Consider the following 27,809-nt stretch of genomic DNA (forward strand, 5'->3'; position numbering starts at 1 on the left):
ATATGTATAATGGTTGGAGGACAAAATGTCACTACTAGACTCCATAAGGAGAACGAACATTTTTATATAACAACTAGTACGTGGACAACACCGAATATTTCAGAAATGTAAACAATCAAAACATAAACCAACAGACAAATTTCATTTTTATTACAATATGATTGAAAACAATTTACAGTTGAAACTTAAATACAAATACGAATGTAAAACTGCAAAGCATATGAAATATAAACATATAACAGATGATAAGAAATAATAATTGTGATAAGCCATAAGAGATAGTGAAAAAATACCAGAATGTTTTGGAGAATTTAAATGTATTATAACCATAACAAAACAATACATTTGTACAACAACTGAAAATTGCTCCTCTTCAATATGAAAAAAAATATGAATTTGTATTTTTTGTCAAAATTACCATTTAAAAACATGTTTTATAGTTTATTCAAAATAACAGGTTAAATGAAACATATGAAAGATAATAATGGTAAATATTCTTAAACTATTGTTCAAGCTTGTAAACATTAACTTAATATTTGACTGTTTTATAATGATCATTTACATATAGTAAAAATAAAACATTTTTATAGAGTAGGTAAATTTTAAGAATGAAAATAACAAACTAAAGGTGTTTATTAATATTTTATTCAGATGTTTAACAAATCTCAATTGTTTCACTGCAATTAATTTACTATCAATTATATTCAATAACCATTACACGCACATTGCACAAGTCCAATATCATTATCATTATCTTCTAGTCCACTTTCAGCATAGGATGTTGGTACTTTCCTAACTGGTAGAAATGTGAATTCATGTATCAGCATGCCTTGAGTGATATGATATACGTCCATCTGAAAGAATGTAGTATGTTAATAATGTAATGTATAATGGTTGGAGAATAACTTGAGAATACAGTGTTGTATAAGCGGTTCAAAGTATGAATTTTTAATAATAATCAAAATTATCATATAAATGCACGTTTTATAGTGTTTATTAAGCATCAGCTTGAATGACGTATAATATGGAAGTTAGTAATGGTAAATAAGAATCCTTTACTTAATCTAATGGTCTGGGTTTCATGACACTAACTCGAGAATTGAATGATTTATAAACAGTTAAAAAAATATGAATTTGTAATATGAGTCAAAATTATGATATAAAAACATGTTTTATAGTGTTTATGAAGTATCAGCTTAAATGGAATATATGGAAGTTAATAACTGTAAATAAGAACCATTTACTTAATCTAAAAGTGAGGGTTTCATGACATTAACTATTTGTAACAATACTATTAATTGAATATCAAAAACATTCAATACCCATTACACGCACATTGCATAAAACCATTATTATTATCAGTATCGTCTAGTCCATTTTCATCGTAGCATGTTGTAACTTTCCCATGTGGTAGAAACGTTAATTCATGTCTCAGCATGCGTCCAGTGATCTGCCGTACTGCCATCTAAAACAAAGTAGTCAGTTAAATATGTATAATGGTTAAAGAAACAATTACAATGATTAGCAATAAAAGATAGTACAAATCTACCAGAATGTTTTGTTGAATTTGAATGTAAAATAAATGTAAGTAAACAATACACTTGTACATTAACTTAACATTGCTGCTTTTCAACATGAAAAAAATAAGAGTTTGTTAATACTTGTATAAATTGTCAGGTATAACTATGTTTTATAGTGTTCACGAAGTATAAGCATAAATTAATTATATGAATGTTAATAATGGAAAATAAGAATCGTTGTCATAATCTAGTAGTCAAGGTTTCTAGACACTAACATGACAATCGAGTGTTTTATAAGCAGTTTAAAGTACGACTTTGTAATATTTGTTTAAATTACCATGTAAAATCATGTTTTATTGTGTTTATGAAGTATCAGCTTTAATGTAATATTTGAACGTTGATAATGAAAAATAAGAATCATTTTCTTAATCTAATGGTCAGGGTTTCATGACACTAACTTTTTGTTACACTACTATTAATTGACCATCAATTACATTCAATATCCATTACACGTACTTTGCATAAAACCATTATTATTATCAGTATCGTCTAGTCCATTTTCATCGAAGGATGTTGTAACTTTCCCATGTGGTAGAAATGGTAATTCATGTCTCGGCACGTCTTGAGTGATCTGCTGTACTGCCATCTAAAAAAAAAAAAATAGTTATTTAAATATGTATAATGGTTGGAGGACAAAATGTCACTACTAGACTCCATAAGGAGAACGAACATTTTTATATAACAACTAGTACGTGGACAACACCGAATATTTCAGAAATGTAAACAATCAAAACATAAACCAACAGACAAATTTCATTTTTATTACAATATGATTGAAAACAATTTACAGTTGAAACTTAAATACAAATACGAATGTAAAACTGCAAAGCATATGAAATATAAACATATAACAGATGATAAGAAATAATAATTGTGATAAGCCATAAGAGATAGTGAAAAAATACCAGAATGTTTTGGAGAATTTAAATGTATTATAACCATAACAAAACAATACATTTGTACAACAACTGAAAATTGCTCCTCTTCAATATGAAAAAAAATATGAATTTGTATTTTTTGTCAAAATTACCATTTAAAAACATGTTTTATAGTTTATTCAAAATAACAGGTTAAATGAAACATATGAAAGATAATAATGGTAAATATTCTTAAACTATTGTTCAAGCTTGTAAACATTAACTTAATATTTGACTGTTTTATAATGATCATTTACATATAGTAAAAATAAAACATTTTTATAGAGTAGGTAAATTTTAAGAATGAAAATAACAAACTAAAGGTGTTTATTAATATTTTATTCAGATGTTTAACAAATCTCAATTGTTTCACTGCAATTAATTTACTATCAATTATATTCAATAACCATTACACGCACATTGCACAAGTCCAATATCATTATCATTATCTTCTAGTCCACTTTCAGCATAGGATGTTGGTACTTTCCTAACTGGTAGAAATGTGAATTCATGTATCAGCATGCCTTGAGTGATATGATATACGTCCATCTGAAAGAATGTAGTATGTTAATAATGTAATGTATAATGGTTGGAGAATAACTTGAGAATACAGTGTTGTATAAGCGGTTCAAAGTATGAATTTTTAATAATAATCAAAATTATCATATAAATGCACGTTTTATAGTGTTTATTAAGCATCAGCTTGAATGACGTATAATATGGAAGTTAGTAATGGTAAATAAGAATCCTTTACTTAATCTAATGGTCTGGGTTTCATGACACTAACTCGAGAATTGAATGATTTATAAACAGTTAAAAAAATATGAATTTGTAATATGAGTCAAAATTATGATATAAAAACATGTTTTATAGTGTTTATGAAGTATCAGCTTAAATGGAATATATGGAAGTTAATAACTGTAAATAAGAACCATTTACTTAATCTAAAAGTGAGGGTTTCATGACATTAACTATTTGTAACAATACTATTAATTGAATATCAAAAACATTCAATACCCATTACACGCACATTGCATAAAACCATTATTATTATCAGTATCGTCTAGTCCATTTTCATCGTAGCATGTTGTAACTTTCCCATGTGGTAGAAACGTTAATTCATGTCTCAGCATGCGTCCAGTGATCTGCCGTACTGCCATCTAAAACAAAGTAGTCAGTTAAATATGTATAATGGTTAAAGAAACAATTACAATGATTAGCAATAAAAGATAGTACAAATCTACCAGAATGTTTTGTTGAATTTGAATGTAAAATAAATGTAAGTAAACAATACACTTGTACATTAACTTAACATTGCTGCTTTTCAACATGAAAAAAATAAGAGTTTGTTAATACTTGTATAAATTGTCAGGTATAACTATGTTTTATAGTGTTCACGAAGTATAAGCATAAATTAATTATATGAATGTTAATAATGGAAAATAAGAATCGTTGTCATAATCTAGTAGTCAAGGTTTCTAGACACTAACATGACAATCGAGTGTTTTATAAGCAGTTTAAAATACGACTTTGTAATATTTGTTTAAATTACCATGTAAAATCATGTTTTATTGTGTTTATGAAGTATCAGCTTTAATGTAATATTTGAACGTTGATAATGGAAAATAAGAATCATTTTCTTAATCTAATGGTCAGGGTTTCATGACACTAACTTTTTGTTACACTACTATTAATTGACCATCAATTACATTCAATATCCATTACACGTACTTTGCATAAAACCATTATTATTATCAGTATCGTCTAGTCCATTTTCATCGAAGGATGTTGTAACTTTCCCATGTGGTAGAAATGGTAATTCATGTCTCGGCACGTCTTGAGTGATCTGCTGTACTGCCATCTAAAAAAAAAAAAATAGTTATTTAAATATGTATAATGGTTGGAGGACAAAATGTCACTACTAGACTCCATAAGGAGAACGAACATTTTTATATAACAACTAGTACGTGGACAACACCGAATATTTCAGAAATGTAAACAATCAAAACATAAACCAACAGACAAATTTCATTTTTATTACAATATGATTGAAAACAATTTACAGTTGAAACTTAAATACAAATACGAATGTAAAACTGCAAAGCATATGAAATATAAACATATAACAGATGATAAGAAATAATAATTGTGATAAGCCATAAGAGATAGTGAAAAAATACCAGAATGTTTTGGAGAATTTAAATGTATTATAACCATAACAAAACAATACATTTGTACAACAACTGAAAATTGCTCCTCTTCAATATGAAAAAAAATATGAATTTGTATTTTTTGTCAAAATTACCATTTAAAAACATGTTTTATAGTTTATTCAAAATAACAGGTTAAATGAAACATATGAAAGATAATAATGGTAAATATTCTTAAACTATTGTTCAAGCTTGTAAACATTAACTTAATATTTGACTGTTTTATAATGATCATTTACATATAGTAAAAATAAAACATTTTTATAGAGTAGGTAAATTTTAAGAATGAAAATAACAAACTAAAGGTGTTTATTAATATTTTATTCAGATGTTTAACAAATCTCAATTGTTTCACTGCAATTAATTTACTATCAATTATATTCAATAACCATTACACGCACATTGCACAAGTCCAATATCATTATCATTATCTTCTAGTCCACTTTCAGCATAGGATGTTGGTACTTTCCTAACTGGTAGAAATGTGAATTCATGTATCAGCATGCCTTGAGTGATATGATATACGTCCATCTGAAAGAATGTAGTATGTTAATAATGTAATGTATAATGGTTGGAGAATAACTTGAGAATACAGTGTTGTATAAGCGGTTCAAAGTATGAATTTTTAATAATAATCAAAATTATCATATAAATGCACGTTTTATAGTGTTTATTAAGCATCAGCTTGAATGACGTATAATATGGAAGTTAGTAATGGTAAATAAGAATCCTTTACTTAATCTAATGGTCTGGGTTTCATGACACTAACTCGAGAATTGAATGATTTATAAACAGTTAAAAAAATATGAATTTGTAATATGAGTCAAAATTATGATATAAAAACATGTTTTATAGTGTTTATGAAGTATCAGCTTAAATGGAATATATGGAAGTTAATAACTGTAAATAAGAACCATTTACTTAATCTAAAAGTGAGGGTTTCATGACATTAACTATTTGTAACAATACTATTAATTGAATATCAAAAACATTCAATACCCATTACACGCACATTGCATAAAACCATTATTATTATCAGTATCGTCTAGTCCATTTTCATCGTAGCATGTTGTAACTTTCCCATGTGGTAGAAACGTTAATTCATGTCTCAGCATGCGTCCAGTGATCTGCCGTACTGCCATCTAAAACAAAGTAGTCAGTTAAATATGTATAATGGTTAAAGAAACAATTACAATGATTAGCAATAAAAGATAGTACAAATCTACCAGAATGTTTTGTTGAATTTGAATGTAAAATAAATGTAAGTAAACAATACACTTGTACATTAACTTAACATTGCTGCTTTTCAACATGAAAAAAATAAGAGTTTGTTAATACTTGTATAAATTGTCAGGTATAACTATGTTTTATAGTGTTCACGAAGTATAAGCATAAATTAATTATATGAATGTTAATAATGGAAAATAAGAATCGTTGTCATAATCTAGTAGTCAAGGTTTCTAGACACTAACATGACAATCGAGTGTTTTATAAGCAGTTTAAAATACGACTTTGTAATATTTGTTTAAATTACCATGTAAAATCATGTTTTATTGTGTTTATGAAGTATCAGCTTTAATGTAATATTTGAACGTTGATAATGAAAAATAAGAATCATTTTCTTAATCTAATGGTCAGGGTTTCATGACACTAACTTTTTGTTACACTACTATTAATTGACCATCAATTACATTCAATATCCATTACACGTACTTTGCATAAAACCATTATTATTATCAGTATCGTCTAGTCCATTTTCATCGAAGGATGTTGTAACTTTCCCATGTGGTAGAAATGGTAATTCATGTCTCGGCACGTCTTGAGTGTGATCTGCTGTACTGCCATCTAAAAAAAAAAAAATAGTTATTTAAATATGTATAATGGTTGGAGGACAAAATGTCACTACTAGACTCCATAAGGAGAACGAACATTTTTATATAACAACTAGTACGTGGACAACACCGAATATTTCAGAAATGTAAACAATCAAAACATAAACCAACAGACAAATTTCATTTTTATTACAATATGATTGAAAACAATTTACAGTTGAAACTTAAATACAAATACGAATGTAAAACTGCAAAGCATATGAAATATAAACATATAACAGATGATAAGAAATAATAATTGTGATAAGCCATAAGAGATAGTGAAAAAATACCAGAATGTTTTGGAGAATTTAAATGTATTATAACCATAACAAAACAATACATTTGTACAACAACTGAAAATTGCTCCTCTTCAATATGAAAAAAAATATGAATTTGTATTTTTTGTCAAAATTACCATTTAAAAACATGTTTTATAGTTTATTCAAAATAACAGGTTAAATGAAACATATGAAAGATAATAATGGTAAATATTCTTAAACTATTGTTCAAGCTTGTAAACATTAACTTAATATTTGACTGTTTTATAATGATCATTTACATATAGTAAAAATAAAACATTTTTATAGAGTAGGTAAATTTTAAGAATGAAAATAACAAACTAAAGGTGTTTATTAATATTTTATTCAGATGTTTAACAAATCTCAATTGTTTCACTGCAATTAATTTACTATCAATTATATTCAATAACCATTACACGCACATTGCACAAGTCCAATATCATTATCATTATCTTCTAGTCCACTTTCAGCATAGGATGTTGGTACTTTCCTAACTGGTAGAAATGTGAATTCATGTATCAGCATGCCTTGAGTGATATGATATACGTCCATCTGAAAGAATGTAGTATGTTAATAATGTAATGTATAATGGTTGGAGAATAACTTGAGAATACAGTGTTGTATAAGCGGTTCAAAGTATGAATTTTTAATAATAATCAAAATTATCATATAAATGCACGTTTTATAGTGTTTATTAAGCATCAGCTTGAATGACGTATAATATGGAAGTTAGTAATGGTAAATAAGAATCCTTTACTTAATCTAATGGTCTGGGTTTCATGACACTAACTCGAGAATTGAATGATTTATAAACAGTTAAAAAAATATGAATTTGTAATATGAGTCAAAATTATGATATAAAAACATGTTTTATAGTGTTTATGAAGTATCAGCTTAAATGGAATATATGGAAGTTAATAACTGTAAATAAGAACCATTTACTTAATCTAAAAGTGAGGGTTTCATGACATTAACTATTTGTAACAATACTATTAATTGAATATCAAAAACATTCAATACCCATTACACGCACATTGCATAAAACCATTATTATTATCAGTATCGTCTAGTCCATTTTCATCGTAGCATGTTGTAACTTTCCCATGTGGTAGAAACGTTAATTCATGTCTCAGCATGCGTCCAGTGATCTGCCGTACTGCCATCTAAAACAAAGTAGTCAGTTAAATATGTATAATGGTTAAAGAAACAATTACAATGATTAGCAATAAAAGATAGTACAAATCTACCAGAATGTTTTGTTGAATTTGAATGTAAAATAAATGTAAGTAAACAATACACTTGTACATTAACTTAACATTGCTGCTTTTCAACATGAAAAAAATAAGAGTTTGTTAATACTTGTATAAATTGTCAGGTATAACTATGTTTTATAGTGTTCACGAAGTATAAGCATAAATTAATTATATGAATGTTAATAATGGAAAATAAGAATCGTTGTCATAATCTAGTAGTCAAGGTTTCTAGACACTAACATGACAATCGAGTGTTTTATAAGCAGTTTAAAGTACGACTTTGTTATATTTGTTTAAATTACCATGTAAAATCATGTTTTATTGTGTTTATGAAGTATCAGCTTTAATGTAATATTTGAACGATGATAATGAAAAATAAGAATCATTTTCTTAATCTAATGGTCAGGGTTTCATGACCACTAACTTTTTGTTACACTACTATTAATTGACCATCAATTACATTCAATATCCATTACACGTACTTTGCATAAAACCATTATTATTATCAGTATCGTCTAGTCCATTTCATCGAAGGATGTTGTAACTTTCCCATGTGGTAGAAATGGTAATTCATGTCTCGGCACGTCTTGAGTGATCTGCTGTACTTGCCATCTAAAAAAAAAAAAATAGTTATTTAAATATGTATAATGGGTTGGAGGACAAAATGTCACTACTAGACTCCATAAGGAGAACGAACATTTTTATATAACAACTAGTACGTGGACAACACCAGATTATTTCAGAAATGTAAACAATCAAAAAATAAAACCAACAGACAAATTTCATTTTTATTACAAATTGATTGAAAACAATTTACAGTTGAAACTTAAATACAAATACGAATGTAAAACTGCAAAGCATATGAAATATAAACATATAACAGATGATAAGAAATAATACATTGTGATAAGCCATAGAGATAGTGAAAAAATACCAGAATGTTTTGGAGAATTTAAATGTATTATAACCATAACAAAACAATACATTTGTACAACAACTGAAAATTGCTCCTCTTCAATATGAAAAAAATATGAATTTGTAATTTTTGTCAAAATTACCATTTAAAAACATGTTTTATAGTTTATTCAAATAACAGGTTAAATGAAACATATGAAAGATAATAATGGTAAATATTCTTAAACTATTGTTCAAGCTTGTAAACATTAACTTAATTTTTGACTGTTTTATAATGATCATTTACATATAGTAAAAATAAAACATTTTTATAGAGTAGGTAAATTTTAAGAATGAAAATAACAAACTAAGGTGTTTATTAATATTTTATTCAGATGTTTAACAAATCTCAATTGTTTCACTGCAATTAATTTACTATCAATTATATTCAATAACCATTACACGCACATTGCACAAGTCCAATATCATTATCATTATCTTCTAGTCCACTTTCAGCATAGGATGTTGGTACTTTCCTAACTGGTAGAAATGTGAATTCATGTATCAGCATGCCTTGAGTGATATGATATACGTCCATCTGAAAGAATGTAGTATGTTAATAATGTAATGTATAATGGTTGGAGAATAACTTGAGAATACAGTGTTGTATAAGCGGTTCAAAGTATGAATTTTTAATAATAATCAAAATTATCATATAAATGCACGTTTTATAGTGTTTATTAAGCATCAGCTTGAATGACGTATAATATGGAAGTTAGTAATGGTAAATAAGAATCCTTTACTTAATCTAATGGTCTGGGATCATGACACTAACTCGAGAATTGAATGATTTATAAACAGTTAAAAAAATATGAATTTGTAATATGAGTCAAAATTATGATATAAAAACATGTTTTATAGTGTTTATGAAGTATCAGCTTAAATGGAATATATGGAAGTTAATAACTGTAAATAAGAACCATTTACTTAATCTAAAAGTGAGGGTTTCATGACATTAACTATTTGTAACAATACTATTAATTGAATATCAAAAACATTCAATACCCATTACACGCACATTGCATAAAACCATTATTATTATCAGTATCGTCTAGTCCATTTTCATCGTAGCATGTTGTAACTTTCCCATGTGGTAGAAACGTTAATTCATGTCTCAGCATGCGTCCAGTGATCTGCCGTACTGCCATCTAAAACAAAGTAGTCAGTTAAATATGTATAATGGTTAAAGAAACAATTACAATGATTAGCAATAAAAGATAGTACAAATCTACCAGAATGTTTTGTTGAATTTGAATGTAAAATAAATGTAAGTAAACAATACACTTGTACATTAACTTAACATTGCTGCTTTTCAACATGAAAAAAATAAGAGTTTGTTAATACTTGTATAAATTGTCAGGTATAACTATGTTTTATAGTGTTCACGAAGTATAAGCATAAATTAATTATATGAATGTTAATAATGGAAAATAAGAATCGTTGTCATAATCTAGTAGTCAAGGTTTCTAGACACTAACATGACAATCGAGTGTTTTATAAGCAGTTTAAAATACGACTTTGTAATATTTGTTTAAATTACCATGTAAAATCATGTTTTATTGTGTTTATGAAGTATCAGCTTTAATGTAATATTTGAACGTTGATAATGGAAAATAAGAATCATTTTCTTAATCTAATGGTCAGGGTTTCATGACACTAACTTTTTGTTACACTACTATTAATTGACCATCAATTACATTCAATATCCATTACACGTACTTTGCATAAAACCATTATTATTATCAGTATCGTCTAGTCCATTTTCATCGAAGGATGTTGTAACTTTCCCATGTGGTAGAAATGGTAATTCATGTCTCGGCACGTCTTGAGTGTGATCTGCTGTACTGCCATCTAAAAAAAAAAAAATAGTTATTTAAATATGTATAATGGTTGGAGGACAAAATGTCACTACTAGACTCCATAAGGAGAACGAACATTTTTATATAACAACTAGTACGTGGACAACACCGAATATTTCAGAAATGTAAACAATCAAAACATAAACCAACAGACAAATTTCATTTTTATTACAATATGATTGAAAACAATTTACAGTTGAAACTTAAATACAAATACGAATGTAAAACTGCAAAGCATATGAAATATAAACATATAACAGATGATAAGAAATAATAATTGTGATAAGCCATAAGAGATAGTGAAAAAATACCAGAATGTTTTGGAGAATTTAAATGTATTATAACCATAACAAAACAATACATTTGTACAACAACTGAAAATTGCTCCTCTTCAATATGAAAAAAAATATGAATTTGTATTTTTTGTCAAAATTACCATTTAAAAACATGTTTTATAGTTTATTCAAAATAACAGGTTAAATGAAACATATGAAAGATAATAATGGTAAATATTCTTAAACTATTGTTCAAGCTTGTAAACATTAACTTAATATTTGACTGTTTTATAATGATCATTTACATATAGTAAAAATAAAACATTTTTATAGAGTAGGTAAATTTTAAGAATGAAAATAACAAACTAAAGGTGTTTATTAATATTTTATTCAGATGTTTAACAAATCTCAATTGTTTCACTGCAATTAATTTACTATCAATTATATTCAATAACCATTACACGCACATTGCACAAGTCCAATATCATTATCATTATCTTCTAGTCCACTTTCAGCATAGGATGTTGGTACTTTCCTAACTGGTAGAAATGTGAATTCATGTATCAGCATGCCTTGAGTGATATGATATACGTCCATCTGAAAGAATGTAGTATGTTAATAATGTAATGTATAATGGTTGGAGAATAACTTGAGAATACAGTGTTGTATAAGCGGTTCAAAGTATGAATTTTTAATAATAATCAAAATTATCATATAAATGCACGTTTTATAGTGTTTATTAAGCATCAGCTTGAATGACGTATAATATGGAAGTTAGTAATGGTAAATAAGAATCCTTTACTTAATCTAATGGTCTGGGTTTCATGACACTAACTCGAGAATTGAATGATTTATAAACAGTTAAAAAAATATGAATTTGTAATATGAGTCAAAATTATGATATAAAAACATGTTTTATAGTGTTTATGAAGTATCAGCTTAAATGGAATATATGGAAGTTAATAACTGTAAATAAGAACCATTTACTTAATCTAAAAGTGAGGGTTTCATGACATTAACTATTTGTAACAATACTATTAATTGAATATCAAAAACATTCAATACCCATTACACGCACATTGCATAAAACCATTATTATTATCAGTATCGTCTAGTCCATTTTCATCGTAGCATGTTGTAACTTTCCCATGTGGTAGAAACGTTAATTCATGTCTCAGCATGCGTCCAGTGATCTGCCGTACTGCCATCTAAAACAAAGTAGTCAGTTAAATATGTATAATGGTTAAAGAAACAATTACAATGATTAGCAATAAAAGATAGTACAAATCTACCAGAATGTTTTGTTGAATTTGAATGTAAAATAAATGTAAGTAAACAATACACTTGTACATTAACTTAACATTGCTGCTTTTCAACATGAAAAAAATAAGAGTTTGTTAATACTTGTATAAATTGTCAGGTATAACTATGTTTTATAGTGTTCACGAAGTATAAGCATAAATTAATTATATGAATGTTAATAATGGAAAATAAGAATCGTTGTCATAATCTAGTAGTCAAGGTTTCTAGACACTAACATGACAATCGAGTGTTTTATAAGCAGTTTAAAATACGACTTTGTAATATTTGTTTAAATTACCATGTAAAATCATGTTTTATTGTGTTTATGAAGTATCAGCTTTAATGTAATAGTTGAACGTTGATAATGGAAAATAAGAATCATTTTCTTAATCTAATGGTCAGGGTTTCATGACACTAACTTTTTGTTACACTACTATTAATTGACCATCAATTACATTCAATATCCATTACACGTACTTTGCATAAAACCATTATTATTATCAGTATCGTCTAGTCCATTTTCATCGAAGGATGTTGTTACTTTCCCATGTGGTAGAAATGGTAATTCATGTCTCGGCACGTCTTGAGTGATCTGCTGTACTGCCATCTAAAAAAAAAAAAATAGTTATTTAAATATGTATAATGGTTGGAGGACAAAATGTCACTACTAGACTCCATAAGGAGAACGAACATTTTTATATAACAACTAGTACGAGGACAACACCGAATATTTCAGAAATGTAAACAATCAAAACATAAACCAACAGACAAATTTCATTTTTATTACAATATGATTGAAAACAATTTACAGTTGAAACTTAAATACAAATACGAATGTAAAACTGCAAAGCATATGAAATATAAACATATAACAGATGATAAGAAATAATAATTGTGATAAGCCATAAGAGATAGTGAAAAAATACCAGAATGTTTTGGAGAATTTAAATGTATTATAACCATAACAAAACAATACATTTGTACAACAACTGAAAATTGCTCCTCTTCAATATGAAAAAAAATATGAATTTGTATTTTTTGTCAAAATTACCATTTAAAAACATGTTTTATAGTTTATTCAAAATAACAGGTTAAATGAAACATATGAAAGATAATAATGGTAAATATTCTTAAACTATTGTTCAAGCTTGTAAACATTAACTTAATATTTGACTGTTTTATAATGATCATTTACATATAGTAAAAATAAAACATTTTTATAGAGTAGGTAAATTTTAAGAATGAAAATAACAAACTAAAGGTGTTTATTAATATTTTATTCAGATGTTTAACAAATCTCAATTGTTTCACTGCAATTTATTTACTATCAATTATATTCAATAACCATTACACGCACATTGCACAAGTCCAATATCATTATCATTATCTTCTAGTCCACTTTCAGCATAGGATGTTGGTACTTTCCTAACTGGTAGAAAGTGAATTCCTGTATCAGCATGCCTTGAGTGATATGATATACGTCCATCTGAAAGAATGTAGTATGTTAATAATGTAATGTATAATGGTTGGAGAATAACTTGAGAATACAGTGTTGTATAAGCGGTTCAAAGTATGAATTTTTAATAATAATCAAAATTATCATATAAATGCACGTTTTATAGTGTTTATTAAGCATCAGCTTGAATGACGTATAATATGGAAGTTAGTAATGGTAAATAAGAATCCTTTACTTAATCTAATGGTCTGGGTTTCATGACACTAACTCGAGAATTGAATGATTTATAAACAGTTAAAAAAATATGAATTTGTAATATGAGTCAAAATTATGATATAAAAACATGTTTTATAGTGTTTATGAAGTATCAGCTTAAATGGAATATATGGAAGTTAATAACTGTAAATAAGAACCATTTACTTAATCTAAAAGTGAGGGTTTCATGACATTAACTATTTGTAACAATACTATTAATTGAATATCAAAAACATTCAATACCCATTACACGCACATTGCATAAAACCATTATTATTATCAGTATCGTCTAGTCCATTTTCATCGTAGCATGTTGTAACTTTCCCATGTGGTAGAAACGTTAATTCATGTCTCAGCATGCGTCCAGTGATCTGCCGTACTGCCATCTAAAACAAAGTAGTCAGTTAAATATGTATAATGGTTAAAGAAACAATTACAATGATTAGCAATAAAAGATAGTACAAATCTACCAGAATGTTTTGTTGAATTTGAATGTAAAATAAATGTAAGTAAACAATACACTTGTACATTAACTTAACATTGCTGCTTTTCAACATGAAAAAAATAAGAGTTTGTTAATACTTGTATAAATTGTCAGGTATAACTATGTTTTATAGTGTTCACGAAGTATAAGCATAAATTAATTATATGAATGTTAATAATGGAAAATAAGAATCGTTGTCATAATCTAGTAGTCAAGGTTTCTAGACACTAACATGACAATCGAGTGTTTTATAAGCAGTTTAAAGTACGACTTTGTAATATTTGTTTAAATTACCATGTAAAATCATGTTTTATTGTGTTTATGAAGTATCAGCTTTAATGTAATATTTGAACGTTGATAATGGAAAATAAGAATCATTTTCTTAATCTAATGGTCAGGGTTTCATGACACTAACTTTTTGTTACACTACTATTAATTGACCATCAATTACATTCAATATCCATTACACGTACTTTGCATAAAACCATTATTATTATCAGTATCGTCTAGTCCATTTTCATCGAAGGATGTTGTAACTTTCCCATGTGGTAGAAATGGTAATTCATGTCTCGGCATGCGTCCAGTGATCTGCCGTACTGCCATCTAAAACAAAGTAGTCAGTTAAATATGTATAATGGTTAAAGAAACAATTACAATGATTAGCAATAAAAGATAGTACAAATCTACCAGAATGTTTTGTTGAATTTGAATGTAAAATAAATGTAAGTAAACAATACACTTGTACATTAACTTAACATTGCTGCTTTTCAACATGAAAAAAATAAGAGTTTGTTAATACTTGTATAAATTGTCAGGTATAACTATGTTTTATAGTGTTCACGAAGTATAAGCATAAATTAATTATATGAATGTTAATAATGGAAAATAAGAATCGTTGTCATAATCTAGTAGTCAAGGTTTCTAGACACTAACATGACAATCGAGTGTTTTATAAGCAGTTTAAAGTACGACTTTGTAATATTTGTTTAAATTACCGTGTAAAATCATGTTTTATTGTGTTTATGAAGTATCAGCTTTAATGTAATATTTGAACGTTGATAATGGAAAATAAGAATCATTTTCTTAATCTAATGGTCAGGGTTTCATGACACTAACTTTTTGTTACACTACTATTAATTGACCATCAATTACATTCAATATCCATTACACGTACTTTGCATAAAACCATTATTATTATCAGTATCGTCTAGTCCATTTTCATCGAAGGATGTTGTAACTTTCCCATGTGGTAGAAATGGTAATTCATGTCTCGGCACGTCTTGAGTGTGATCTGCTGTACTGCCATCTAAAAAAAAAAAAATAGTTATTTAAATATGTATAATGGTTGGAGGACAAAATGTCACTACTAGACTCCATAAGGAGAACGAACATTTTTATATAACAACTAGTACGTGGACAACACCGAATATTTCAGAAATGTAAACAATCAAAACATAAACCAACAGACAAATTTCATTTTTATTACAATATGATTGAAAACAATTTACAGTTGAAACTTAAATACAAATACGAATACGAATGTAAAACTCATGGACTTAGTCTATGGTAAAACTGCAAAATGAAATATAAACATATAACAGATGATAAGAAATAATAATTATGATAAGCCTTAAATGATAATACAAATATACCATAATGTTTTGTAGAATTTAAACGTATTATAATTGTAACTAAAGAATACATTTGTACAACAGAAAATTGCTCCTTTTTAATATGAAAAAATATGAATTTGTGTTGTTCTTAAAAATTAACTTATAAAATCATATTTTATAGTTTTTATGAAGTAAAAATATCAGGTCAAATGACGTTTTTTGGCATAGTGTATTCGTTTATACTCTATACCATGGGCGGCCAAACTTTTTTGGCTGCGATCTATTAAAAATATACTTCACCTCTGAGGATCAGTTTTTATGAAAAACCTAACCATCATGATTAATTTTCGGGTGCGTAGCCTAAAAATAAATTCTATCACGATCGACTTTGAAATCATTTGCGATTGACCGTTTGGCCGCCCCTGCTCTATACTGAGTAAGAACACGTCTTCATTTCTCATCACACTATCTAGATGAATATGTGTTTCTGTTCTCAAGCATTTCATTTGATATGAAGTAGCAATATTGTGAGATTTATTTTTAAATTCTAGTTGCTAGGTATTAGTAAGTGTTTAAGTGAGAGTATCCTAATACGTATTTGGCATTTTAATTACAGTGTGATTACCTATTAAATTTTCAGTTTAAGTTTTTTAACTTTTATAATATAATTCAATAATTAATTTACCTACCTAAACTGCTAAAATGCTAATCATTATATTATTAATTGTTAGTTTTTACATTCAATTATGTTGATGTCTGCATCAATGTTCCTCATTAAGTAGATAATAAAAATATATCGCTATTGTACAAATACACAAAAGGTGAAGAATTAAAAAGTGACATCTGATTACTTATAAATTATGATGCTAATTTCATTTTTTTTTTAAGTAAAGACTAACATACCCAGTCATTCTAGTATTTAACTAACCATTATCATGTTAAATTATGCTTATTTTTCAAATATTCTAAATCTAAGTTTCAATATTTATGGTATGTAAAGGTAACCTAATTTTTGTTAAGTCATGTTCGTTTATTCTTTGTAATGATAGTCAAGTGGAATTAATTATATATTCAAAAGGCGTCCATCTGTTAAATAACAACAATATATTATATTAAAAATGTATTAGAACTTCTAAGGAACTATTTTTTCTGTTTCTTTTAGTCTAAAGTTTGATATTTTAATTTATATAAATACAGATTTTAGGGGAAGTTCAAATTAAACAATCCAAAATATAACATTAATAATATTAACATATAACAAAAAAAAAAAATAATAATAGAAACTTCCTTGTACTATATTTATAACTTAGGGATTTAATTAATAATGTACTTTATAACTTAATAAAAAACTGTAATACAATTATATCTTCATTATTCCTCATCTGAATCTGGTTGGGCAATACCATTTTCAACCCATTCATCATTTAAGTATTTATCTGATATAGAATCCATAAATTTAATTTTGACACTTGCAGACTGAAATAATACCAAAAAATATAAATATAATTTATATTAATTATTGAGTGAAAAAAAAAATGTATTCTTTAAAGATAGTAGAAATAAATTACTTTATTTTGTTGATCAGTAGAAACAACATAAATTGTACATTTTTTATCTATAATTCCTAAAAGCTCATTTTCGTCAATAGAATCTATTCCATGTAAATTACAAGTAAATGATTGTGCTGGTAATTGGGCAAACCGTACATGCAGTAATCTGATGTCGTCCAATGGAATAGTATGCATTGAACCATAATCAATATTCATCATCTAAAATTTTAAATAAACAAAATGTATACAACATTAGAGTTAAATTACGAACTATTAAATCTTAGTTTAATACTACACAAGTAATTTCAATAAAACAATACATATAAATTTGTTTTATGTATTATATACAGATTTATTTGTGCAAACTATATTCAAAAATATATTAGTTAATATTTTAATAATTAATAATAATATTATGACAATTAATAAGATCAGAAAAATTTCAAAAGTATTATTTTAGTATCTGCAAAAATTATTTATGATAAAATTCATCAAGAAATAAGGAAATAATTATTACTATAATTGAAGTAATATTCAACAAATAATGATGAACCAATGAAACTTTTGATTATGAACATTATTATATTAGGTTTAAATACATATTCAAAATTGTTTTATTTATTTAATTTACTATTATTGTTAAAAAAATATATTTATTATATTAAATAACAATAATATTATTTAATAGTTTAGATATTTTAGGCATTAGCATTTAACCAACATAATTAATAATTATTAGTTATTAATAATATATAACTTTGAGTATCCAGGTGCTAAGGACTATAACAAGCAATAATAAATACAGTGTACTCTCAATTATCCACGGAATAGGGTGGCAGGGCATCAGCGGATAAACGAATTCCGCGGATAAAAAATTAAAATTACTAATTAACCATATCAACAATTACCAAAAAGTATTAATATGTATTAAACAAGCGTATTTTTTTTACGTCGTTATTGAGTAATTGGCTATCACAACCCAATTAAACCGATAATTATGTATAATGTAAAGATATATATTTTTTTTTTTATACATAAAGGTATGTAGATGATTCCGCGGAAGACAACGGATAATCCGCTCGCGGATAGTGGAGAGTACACTGTATAATTTTAATTATTTCTAATATTAACTAAATTGTAGGTATATAACTAACCTAAAAATATTTATACTTACTTTTATTATACCTAAGTTGGTATCAATAACAACTCCTCTAAACCAAAAATCATCCAAAAAATATGCATATGTTTGTTTAACCATGGTTATATTTGGATCAAATAAAAATTGCGAATCATTTATGAAATAGAAGTTTCTATAAATAATAATTAATTTCAATAAATAAGTAATTACAATTTTAAGCTTAAAATAACCTGCGTAAATATTAATAAGAACATATTATATGATAAGTTAAAAACTACCTCATATACTATGTATTGAAGTTTCATTTTTGGAAACACTTAAATTCTAATTATTTAATTATTAATAATTCAAACAACTATTTTAATAATAATATGATGTACATTAAAAAATAATACATAAAATAGTTCATAAGATAATATACTCTAAAATTGACCCTTGAATCATAATTTTAAACAATTGTGAGTTTGTTAAAAAAAACTAACCCTACTATAAAATCTTTTGCTATATTAATCGGTTTAATATAAATAGAATAATAGCATGATATGTTTTTTATAGTTACTTCATATCAACTAATAGCTTCTGAAATTCGTGATATTGATCAATGTATTGACATATTATAGATGGTACAATATTTGTATTAACTCCACAAACATTGACATTGAATGAATTATTGATTTTCAGTTCAAAATGTTGAATTTCTTGCTCCAAAAAACAATCACTTAAGGATGCTTCTAAGTAAGGATCATTTCGCTAAAAATAAATCAAGAATATATTTAATTATCATTAGTTAATATTTTTATTTTCATAAAATAAGAGTAATTATTATTAAAAGTATTATTTAAAAGTAACTTTACAGAATTATGCATCACATTTTTTTTTTACTATACATATAAAAACAAGTTTTGTTAACAAATTTGTAAGCTTGACATATCTTAATGTCATCAATACTTTTTAAAAAGCTGAAGCCAACATTAAAATAGGATCTACTAAATTGTATGTAGATGTAATGCATTCGTATAAATCTATTTAGATTATTTAGTGACAACAGTTAATTTGTTAATAACAAGATGTAAAAATGAATAGCAATTATTATAATTTATAACACTATTTTTATAAACAAAAATAAATAATATTGTCAAATAATGATGTTTTGTGATCTATATATAAAAATCCAGGGTTATCTTAAAGATTTCCAAAAGTTTAAAATATTTGAAATCTGGCTTGATTAATGCTAATTTAATGAAATTGTTATACATTGTCAAACAATTATTATATTTTTATTTATAAATTAGGTCCAAACAAACATGATAAGTCAACGTAAACAAGTACATGATCTATCAATTCCAATGGTATATGATCACTTTGCAAATCGTTGAAGTGACTGTAATTTTGTGTACTTATAAACTATAAATATAAATATAGTATGCACTTTTAAAGTTGACCAATATTTTGTGTTCTACTATAGCTGAAATATACCTAAAATTATGATTATATATCATATTATTTTTAGTTATAAATTTTATAAATTATTTTTTCTTTTTTAATTTGTAAAATAATTATATTATTCAAGTTTTATTTTCATATTAAATACATTTGATTTATTTATAATTATGATAATACTATAATGTTTATTTCATAGGAATTCACTAAATTTCATACATTTGTATATATCAAATATTTCAAGAATAGGTTTGTTTATTTTGTGTAATTTATAATACTCGAAAACTGTATTCTTAAACTATACACAGACTTCCAGATTTTATTTAAGTTAAGAGGATGCCATACCTAAATGCGTATTGTCTCCATCTTATAAACGTAATACAAGCCAATTTTTTTTTCAGTGAACCTATTTTATGTGAAGTTTAAAATTTACTATCAAAATTAAAGGTAAGAAATATCTATAAGTATATAAAATGTTAATATATAAAAATGCTCATAATTCACTTAGAAATTAAAGTATCGTAAAAAAACAGATTAGAGAACATAAATAATGTTCTAAAATTTAAGTTTAATAAGAGGTCATTTCACTCTAATATTTAGCTAATTATTTACCATGGTGTACGTTTGTAAGATGGAGGCAACATATGCGGGTATGGCATCTTCTTAAGAAGACAACACAGTGGCAACCAGTTTTTGATGTGTAGTGGTTAAGCCACAATCGATTGTTACCCACAATAAATCAACTATCTGTACGTTTGCAATATAGTTAACCCCTGCAAACAAGTGTTGATCGCTGGGTTGTCTTTAGTATTGAAAAGAAGTTAAAATCTAGAGTATAGCAAAGCAGCTGTATGCTGTAGTTAGTTTTTTTTTTTAAATATTAGCCAATGGATTTCAATAACTTTATAGTAGTAAAAGATCTCCAAAACTATTAATAATTAATATTTAACATGTAATAAATAAATTAACTTACCAAAAACTTTTTTAATACTCCATCATTTTCATCAGGTTCATTATCATATTTTTTTTTTGCCCTTATAGAAACAAATTCGGACTCTAAGTTTTCTATAAGATAACATATTAACTTTAAAATATAATTTTAAAAGGTAATATAATAATACATTACTATTTTCATCTTCTAATACGTCTATAGTTTTATTAATGTTACAAGTATGATTTTTTGTTGAAAATATTTCTACTTCATTATTTGAGAAATGAACACAGCATAGTTCTGGTAATTTAGAAAACATTTGACTAACTCTGGTAAAACCCCATCGCCTATAATGAGTAAATGCAGAACCAAATTTTTCCTAAAAAAAAAAAAAACAATATTTATGTTACAACTAAGCTTTTTTGTAGCAAAATAAATACTCAATTGTATAAAAATGTTTTCAGAATAACAAGAATATATTAGAAAAAACCAGGTTCATTGATCAAAATCAATATTATAATCCTATATATCAGTAGAATTAAATATAAAATTCGATAACCACAATAAAATTATACTTTTTTGCCTGTCCAATATCCAAACAGCTTAAATTTTGGTTTAGTATTAAGGAAAATCTGTTAATATTTACTATGGAAATATTCAAATAGGTACATTTAAAAAAATAATTATTATTTTTTTAAATATTTTCAATGGCTATAAAAAGGTCAAAAATATACAAGTGAAAAAGAAAAATTTAGTTTACTCAACTGGAATTTTTAATGAGAAAAATTAATTAATGTAGAAGAATTATCTACTTAAAATTTAAATAAAAAATAATTATTGTCTTACAATGTATAAATTACACATATGTCTATCAGATATCCAACCAGGTACTTCATCTAATAGTTGTTCAATATTAGCTTTAATTGATTCTTCTAAAATATTAAACAATGGGTATTCCAGTCCGTTTGAAATTGGTTTATCATCATATTTACTAAAAATAATAAGTTGAAATTATTTGAAACAATAAATTTTGTTTTAAGAGGACACTACACCCGCATGTCTTGTTTTCTCTGTTTGTCTCTTATAAAATTTAAAGGAAATAATCAAGGTGGATACATAGAGGTGTAAACACATCGATAATAAATTGATTGAAAACTGTACACCACTTGTGATTTCCACCAGGAGCCGATGAAGGCTCAAAATATTCATACATATTTCTATACAAAAATACGATGCACGATGCTTGCAAAGCCATAAAAAAATAATTTATGAATTAAATTTAAATAACGAGTAACTTAAACAAATTTTGATTAACTTAAATCTATCTTCAATAATACAATTATTGTTAATTACCCGCATTTTTTGGGGGAATAGTGTTTCGTGGAGCAGATATAGACATGCTGCCTACTTATGTTATAATTAAAAATTACAATTTATTGTAACATTTGTAACCATTTTCATATTAAATATAAATTAAAGTAATGGTAAATTTTTTATTTCCTTGATTTGCTACCTCTCCTTGTCATGATATGTTTATTTTTGAAAAAACATATTGTAGTTTATCTATGAATGGCATAATATTGAAAATACTAGGTATTACTATAATATATATTTAAGGTACTACTATATATATACACTTAAAATATTATTACTCAATTGAAATCTATTAAAATTAAATTTATGTGTATAATAACAGTATTTACATCATATTACCCAAGTGTACTCTTTTGAAGTTATTCATTATAACATACTTTTTCTAGTTTCTGTACAAAAGTGGTTTGAAATTTAATTTTTTTTTTTATTCATCAATTATGCCTCAAAGTGTTTTGTGCCAAGGTGTAACTGGGTTACCCAAACAAAATCAAATTTATAAAGAGCAGGGAATAAGACTGCATTCAGTATTTCATCCACCTAAGGTAGATATAGTAATAATTACAAAAATATAAATTAGGTACTTAAGTTTACAATTCATATATAAAAATATTTGATTAAGATTTATTTATATTAATATTATTTACTCTAAGATACTTATTAAAATTATTATTAGATAATTAAAATGTGCATGTCCTATTTAGTCTAAAAATTTCTGACCAATACTTTTTTTTATTATAATTGACGTTTAGATCATATCTTATAGACTTACGTTTACTTAATTTTGGATTAAATTTTGAGTGATTTTTTAGTGAAAAGAATATGGAACATTTCTTATATAGGGTAAATACCTAATTTATTACTTTTTAGAACATGATTGATACTATTAAGATATTAAATTAATTACAAGTACCATATACACATATAATAAGTTTTAAGTTACACTATTTAAAATGAAATATATTAATTATATTAGGGCATGCCGTCCATAGCCTTTGTAATTCCTAAATATACTAAATATTAAGTAAAAATAAATGGTAAAATGCATTATGTGTCATACAAACTGTAGTATTTTTGAGCCCTCATCGGGTAGTCAGCACTTCCCGTGGCAATTACAAGTGGTATACTTTTTTTGGTCCGCTATTATAATAGTACAATATAGGAAGTGTTTATACCTCTATATATCCACCTTGGTAATAATATTATCTAGGCAATCAATCATATGCTTTTATTGATATTATCATTTTAAATTGCGTTTTAGCTCTGCTATGTAAAATATAACAACTTTAAAATGTTCATAACTCACTTTAAAATGATAATATCAATAAAACCATATGACATTGCCAAGATAATATTCTTAGCTTTAAATTTGATAATTGGTAGGTAAATTTACTCTAATATTAAAGCTAACATCACAAAATGTGTTCTGTTGAACACAAATTTGCTATGATGTATGTTAGTACGACAGAGACAACACATCCGGTTGTAGCATCCTCTTAAGTAATATAAAGTTTGTTTTAAGTAACACAAAATAGTTACTTTTCTAATGAATATTCATCAATGTTGCATATATCCATTGCTGTAAATTTACCTAAAGCCATAAATTTAATTGTTGTAATAAAAAACCTGTTTAGTACTACTTAAATTAAAATAGTTTTAACATTTTTATAGCAAATGTATATGTCGCATTCACATAGTGAAATTACTCATTTCATGAACTGGATATCTAGATTGTGAATTTTGACGAAAATACATTATATGGTCATCTATTGGATAATATCTATATTGTGCACTTTGTCTTTGTGTAATTATTATAAAATAAGATTGTTATGTTATTTAGCAATAAATAATTAAATTACATCATAGTATTTTAATCAGGGATGTTCCCATAGGGTATACTACATATACGCCATTACTCTCAAGATTTTTTTCAATATTATGGGTATACTGCGTATGCTCTCAATCTCAATTTTTTTTTTCATATTATTGACACGCTCTTTACCGGCTTTACTCCTATAGACCATAAGAAAAATATTTTTACTATTAATGTTTATACTTGATGATATAGTATACTCTCAAAAAAATTAATGGGAACACCACTGATTATAACTATACTTTTCTATATTGTTCTATGAACAAAAATATAACAAAATTTAAACTTGATATCTATCACATATAATATGGATCACAGATTAAACATTACTATCTTTATTGATATTGAAAAGTATGGTATGTAAGTTATTTATGGCTAAATAATATAATTATTGTTTAATTAAATCAATTAATTATTTTGTTAATAAAACAAAATTAAAAAATATAAGTAGTTAAATAATATAAGTATAGTTAATTTCATGAGTATTTCATAATAATTCATAGGTAACACTGTTGCTTATTAAATATAATATACGTATGCATGGGCGCAACTAAGGTAAAATGTATGGGAGTGCTAAGACCTATAATACAACAAGAGAGCCCCCCCATTATTTATGATAAGCAAAATTATTATACACAAAAAAATTTTTAATATGGTATAGACTATAGAGTACAGCATATAATATCATAGTACTCATCTATTGTTATAATAAATTAATTTTTCTGTTATTAGTTAATGCAAACTTATTTAAAATGCTTTCAGTATTTATGTTATTGGTAATTTCTGTTTCAATACATATTGAAGCTAGATTTTTAAAACGATTGTTAGAAGCCAATCACTCTTTGCATTACAGAAAAAGATCTTTAACATGTAATTGTTAACTGTAAGGATCTAACAGTTATGATTATTTTAAAATGTACAGTTTCAAAAAGATCATAACTTACTTAAAAATAATATCATTAAAAAGCTACGTGGGGCCCATGTACGCATGGTTTATAAAAAATATAATATGATATAATTTATTGATTTAATTGAATAAATTTATTTTTGTGAATTGAACAATATAGAAAAGTTTAATTATTATTAAACTATGATATAATATAATTATGTATTGCTAAATAACATAAAAATCTTGTTTTATAATAATTACACAAAGTACACAATATAGGTAATGTCCATATAATGTATTTTTGTCAAAATTCACGGTCTGGATATCCAGTTCACAAAATGAGTAATTTAACTATGTGGTCATGTGGATGCGACATATACATAGGTTATTATGATCACTAGAATTAGCAATAATAGAAGTTATAAATTATAAAATAGTAAATATATCATGTTCACTTTAAAGTAAGATAATGTTATTTCTAGATTGCAATTTGTATATTACAAAACAGAAAAAAAAAAAAAAACAAAAAATCACTAAGTTTTTGTGAAAATAATAATAAGTAATTATTACCTTTTGTTTCAATTTCTTTCAAACTATTTACTATTTTTGGTTGCAAGCTTATTATTTCACTTCCTTTTCTTAAGAATATATGGTCTAAATTGTAAAATAGTTTATCAACACAGTTGATGTATGACTGAAATATTGGAATACATAAAATATCAGATTCAAAATCACTTATTGACAATCCCTGTTAACATATTTATAGATAATAAATTAAAATAACTTATTAGCATTATTATTTTTAATTATATTCATGTTTAAAATATCATTGATAGATTAATAATAATTTTTTATACATTATTAATTTAATAAGTAAAATAATACATTTTCAATTTATCTAAATGACATATATTTGCAGATGTTGGTAATATTTCATAATATCTGCATTATTATATAATATATCAAAACACTCATAATCCATGAATCATGTAAATAAACATTGTTTTTCTGTAAAACCATTGTTATCATACAGAGTTCGTTGTGTAAGATGTACAAACTAAATTTTATAAATCGTAAATACTAATCAAAGGGTGAAAAAGGATGAACATAATTATTAATTCATATTCAAACATTAAAATATCTTACTTCTGGATATAATTCATATAATATTCTGATAAATGCACATTGTGTTCTGTATGGTACTAATAATTCTTGAAGATGATTTTTAGATTTAGGTGGCCTTATTATATTTGTTGGAACTAATAGCTCCATATGCCTGCTCAATTCTGAACTTATTATATTTACTATGGAGTTTGCATCTTCTGGATCATCTAACTATATTAACAAATAAATTATACATAAATACATTAATGAGTTACCTAAATAATAAATATTTTATTAATTATATATTATTCACTATAGTTTACATTGCTGGACTTAAAAGATTTAAATTTATTATACATTTATATATCAGTCAAAACTTGACCCATGATTTAAGTTACGACAATAAATACCTGAACAACATCTGGTATACTTTTAAGAAAATTAAAAGGTGTCCTATAACTAGATATTTGTGTCTGTAGTTGTTGTGGTCCTCCAAATATATAAGTAACTTTTTTCCATAATTCTTCAACTGTTAGGGAGTTTTGGCACGCAACTAAAACGGAACGGACAACAATTTTTAACTCCGTGAGATCCTCACAATCCATTTCGTTGAGTTTACAATTTTTAATCAAATAGCTCTTATATCTATAAAAACATAAAATAATATATTTTTAATACTAATTTATATTACTGAGAAGAATAACATACGTACATTGTGTAATATTTTGTGTTATGTTGTTGACTTTAAATCACATTGCATACCTATTCCCATAGGTAACCATTGAACTCCTCATCAACTGATAAACTCAATAATAATAATTAAAGAGTGAAAAATCTATGACGGTTGGAACACTCACTGATTATCTGCTATAAGAGTATAATACATTAATATGATCACTGACTACAATTATTAATATTAAAACATCTGAAATCATGAATACGATTAGGTAATGAGAAATAATCCGTAGAAGTGAAATAGAACGTTTAATATTTATTGAAACGAATAACGTCAATAACGATAATCAATGATGAATGCAAAAATGCGGAGAATGATCACAAAACCTCAGAAGCTAGGCAGTCGTTGGCACGGCATGGTCGTTATCACGACTATAGATAAATGATAAAGTAGATTTCTTACTACATGAATATTATGAGATTAGCTCAGATCATAACCTAATATCG

At 25.8% G+C, this 27,809-nt stretch overlaps 1 protein-coding gene and 3 long non-coding RNA genes across 5 annotated transcripts; all 4 read right to left on the bottom strand.

Annotated features, from left to right (window-relative positions):
* Positions 1–623: 623 nt before the first annotated feature.
* On the bottom strand, positions 624–6,553 carry LOC132927638 (uncharacterized). The gene is made up of 9 exons (XR_009661771.1): positions 6,421–6,553; positions 5,720–5,849; positions 5,109–5,238; positions 4,229–4,358; positions 3,528–3,657; positions 2,917–3,046; positions 2,037–2,166; positions 1,336–1,465; positions 624–854 (listed from the first exon to the last, which is right to left on the bottom strand). It is a non-coding gene; the product is annotated as an uncharacterized LOC132927638 (long non-coding RNA).
* Positions 6,554–7,201: 648 nt separating this feature from the next.
* On the bottom strand, positions 7,202–8,718 carry LOC132926407 (uncharacterized). The gene is made up of 3 exons (XR_009661434.1): positions 8,616–8,718; positions 7,914–8,043; positions 7,202–7,432 (listed from the first exon to the last, which is right to left on the bottom strand). It is a non-coding gene; the product is annotated as an uncharacterized LOC132926407 (long non-coding RNA).
* A 689-nt stretch (positions 8,719–9,407) lies between these two features.
* On the bottom strand, positions 9,408–10,941 carry LOC132926400 (uncharacterized). Its single transcript, XR_009661433.1, has 3 exons — positions 10,807–10,941; positions 10,106–10,235; positions 9,408–9,625 (listed from the first exon to the last, which is right to left on the bottom strand). It is a non-coding gene; the product is annotated as an uncharacterized LOC132926400 (long non-coding RNA).
* A 4,882-nt stretch (positions 10,942–15,823) lies between these two features.
* On the bottom strand, positions 15,824–27,738 carry LOC132926853 (uncharacterized). 2 transcript variants are annotated; one of them, XM_060991267.1, is made up of 13 exons: positions 27,340–27,738; positions 27,038–27,272; positions 26,670–26,858; positions 26,094–26,271; positions 24,301–24,352; positions 22,237–22,381; positions 21,586–21,769; positions 21,433–21,524; positions 19,579–19,769; positions 19,056–19,191; positions 17,900–18,100; positions 17,690–17,807; positions 15,824–16,024 (listed from the first exon to the last, which is right to left on the bottom strand). In XM_060991267.1, exons 2-12 carry the CDS (start codon positions 27,230–27,232, stop codon positions 17,703–17,705), a joined length of 1,668 nt encoding a protein of 555 aa, XP_060847250.1. In that variant the 5' UTR covers positions 27,233–27,272; positions 27,340–27,738; the 3' UTR covers positions 15,824–16,024; positions 17,690–17,702. The 2 variants fall into 2 exon arrangements, with proteins under 2 accessions (XP_060847250.1, XP_060847249.1); XM_060991266.1 differs by lacking the exon at positions 15,824–16,024 and having other exon boundaries at positions 17,417–17,807.
* Positions 27,739–27,809: the final 71 nt, after the last annotated feature.

Source organism: Rhopalosiphum padi, chromosome 3 (assembly GCF_020882245.1).
Source record: "Rhopalosiphum padi isolate XX-2018 chromosome 3, ASM2088224v1, whole genome shotgun sequence".
NCBI classification, from domain to species: Eukaryota; Metazoa; Arthropoda; class Insecta; order Hemiptera; family Aphididae; genus Rhopalosiphum; species Rhopalosiphum padi.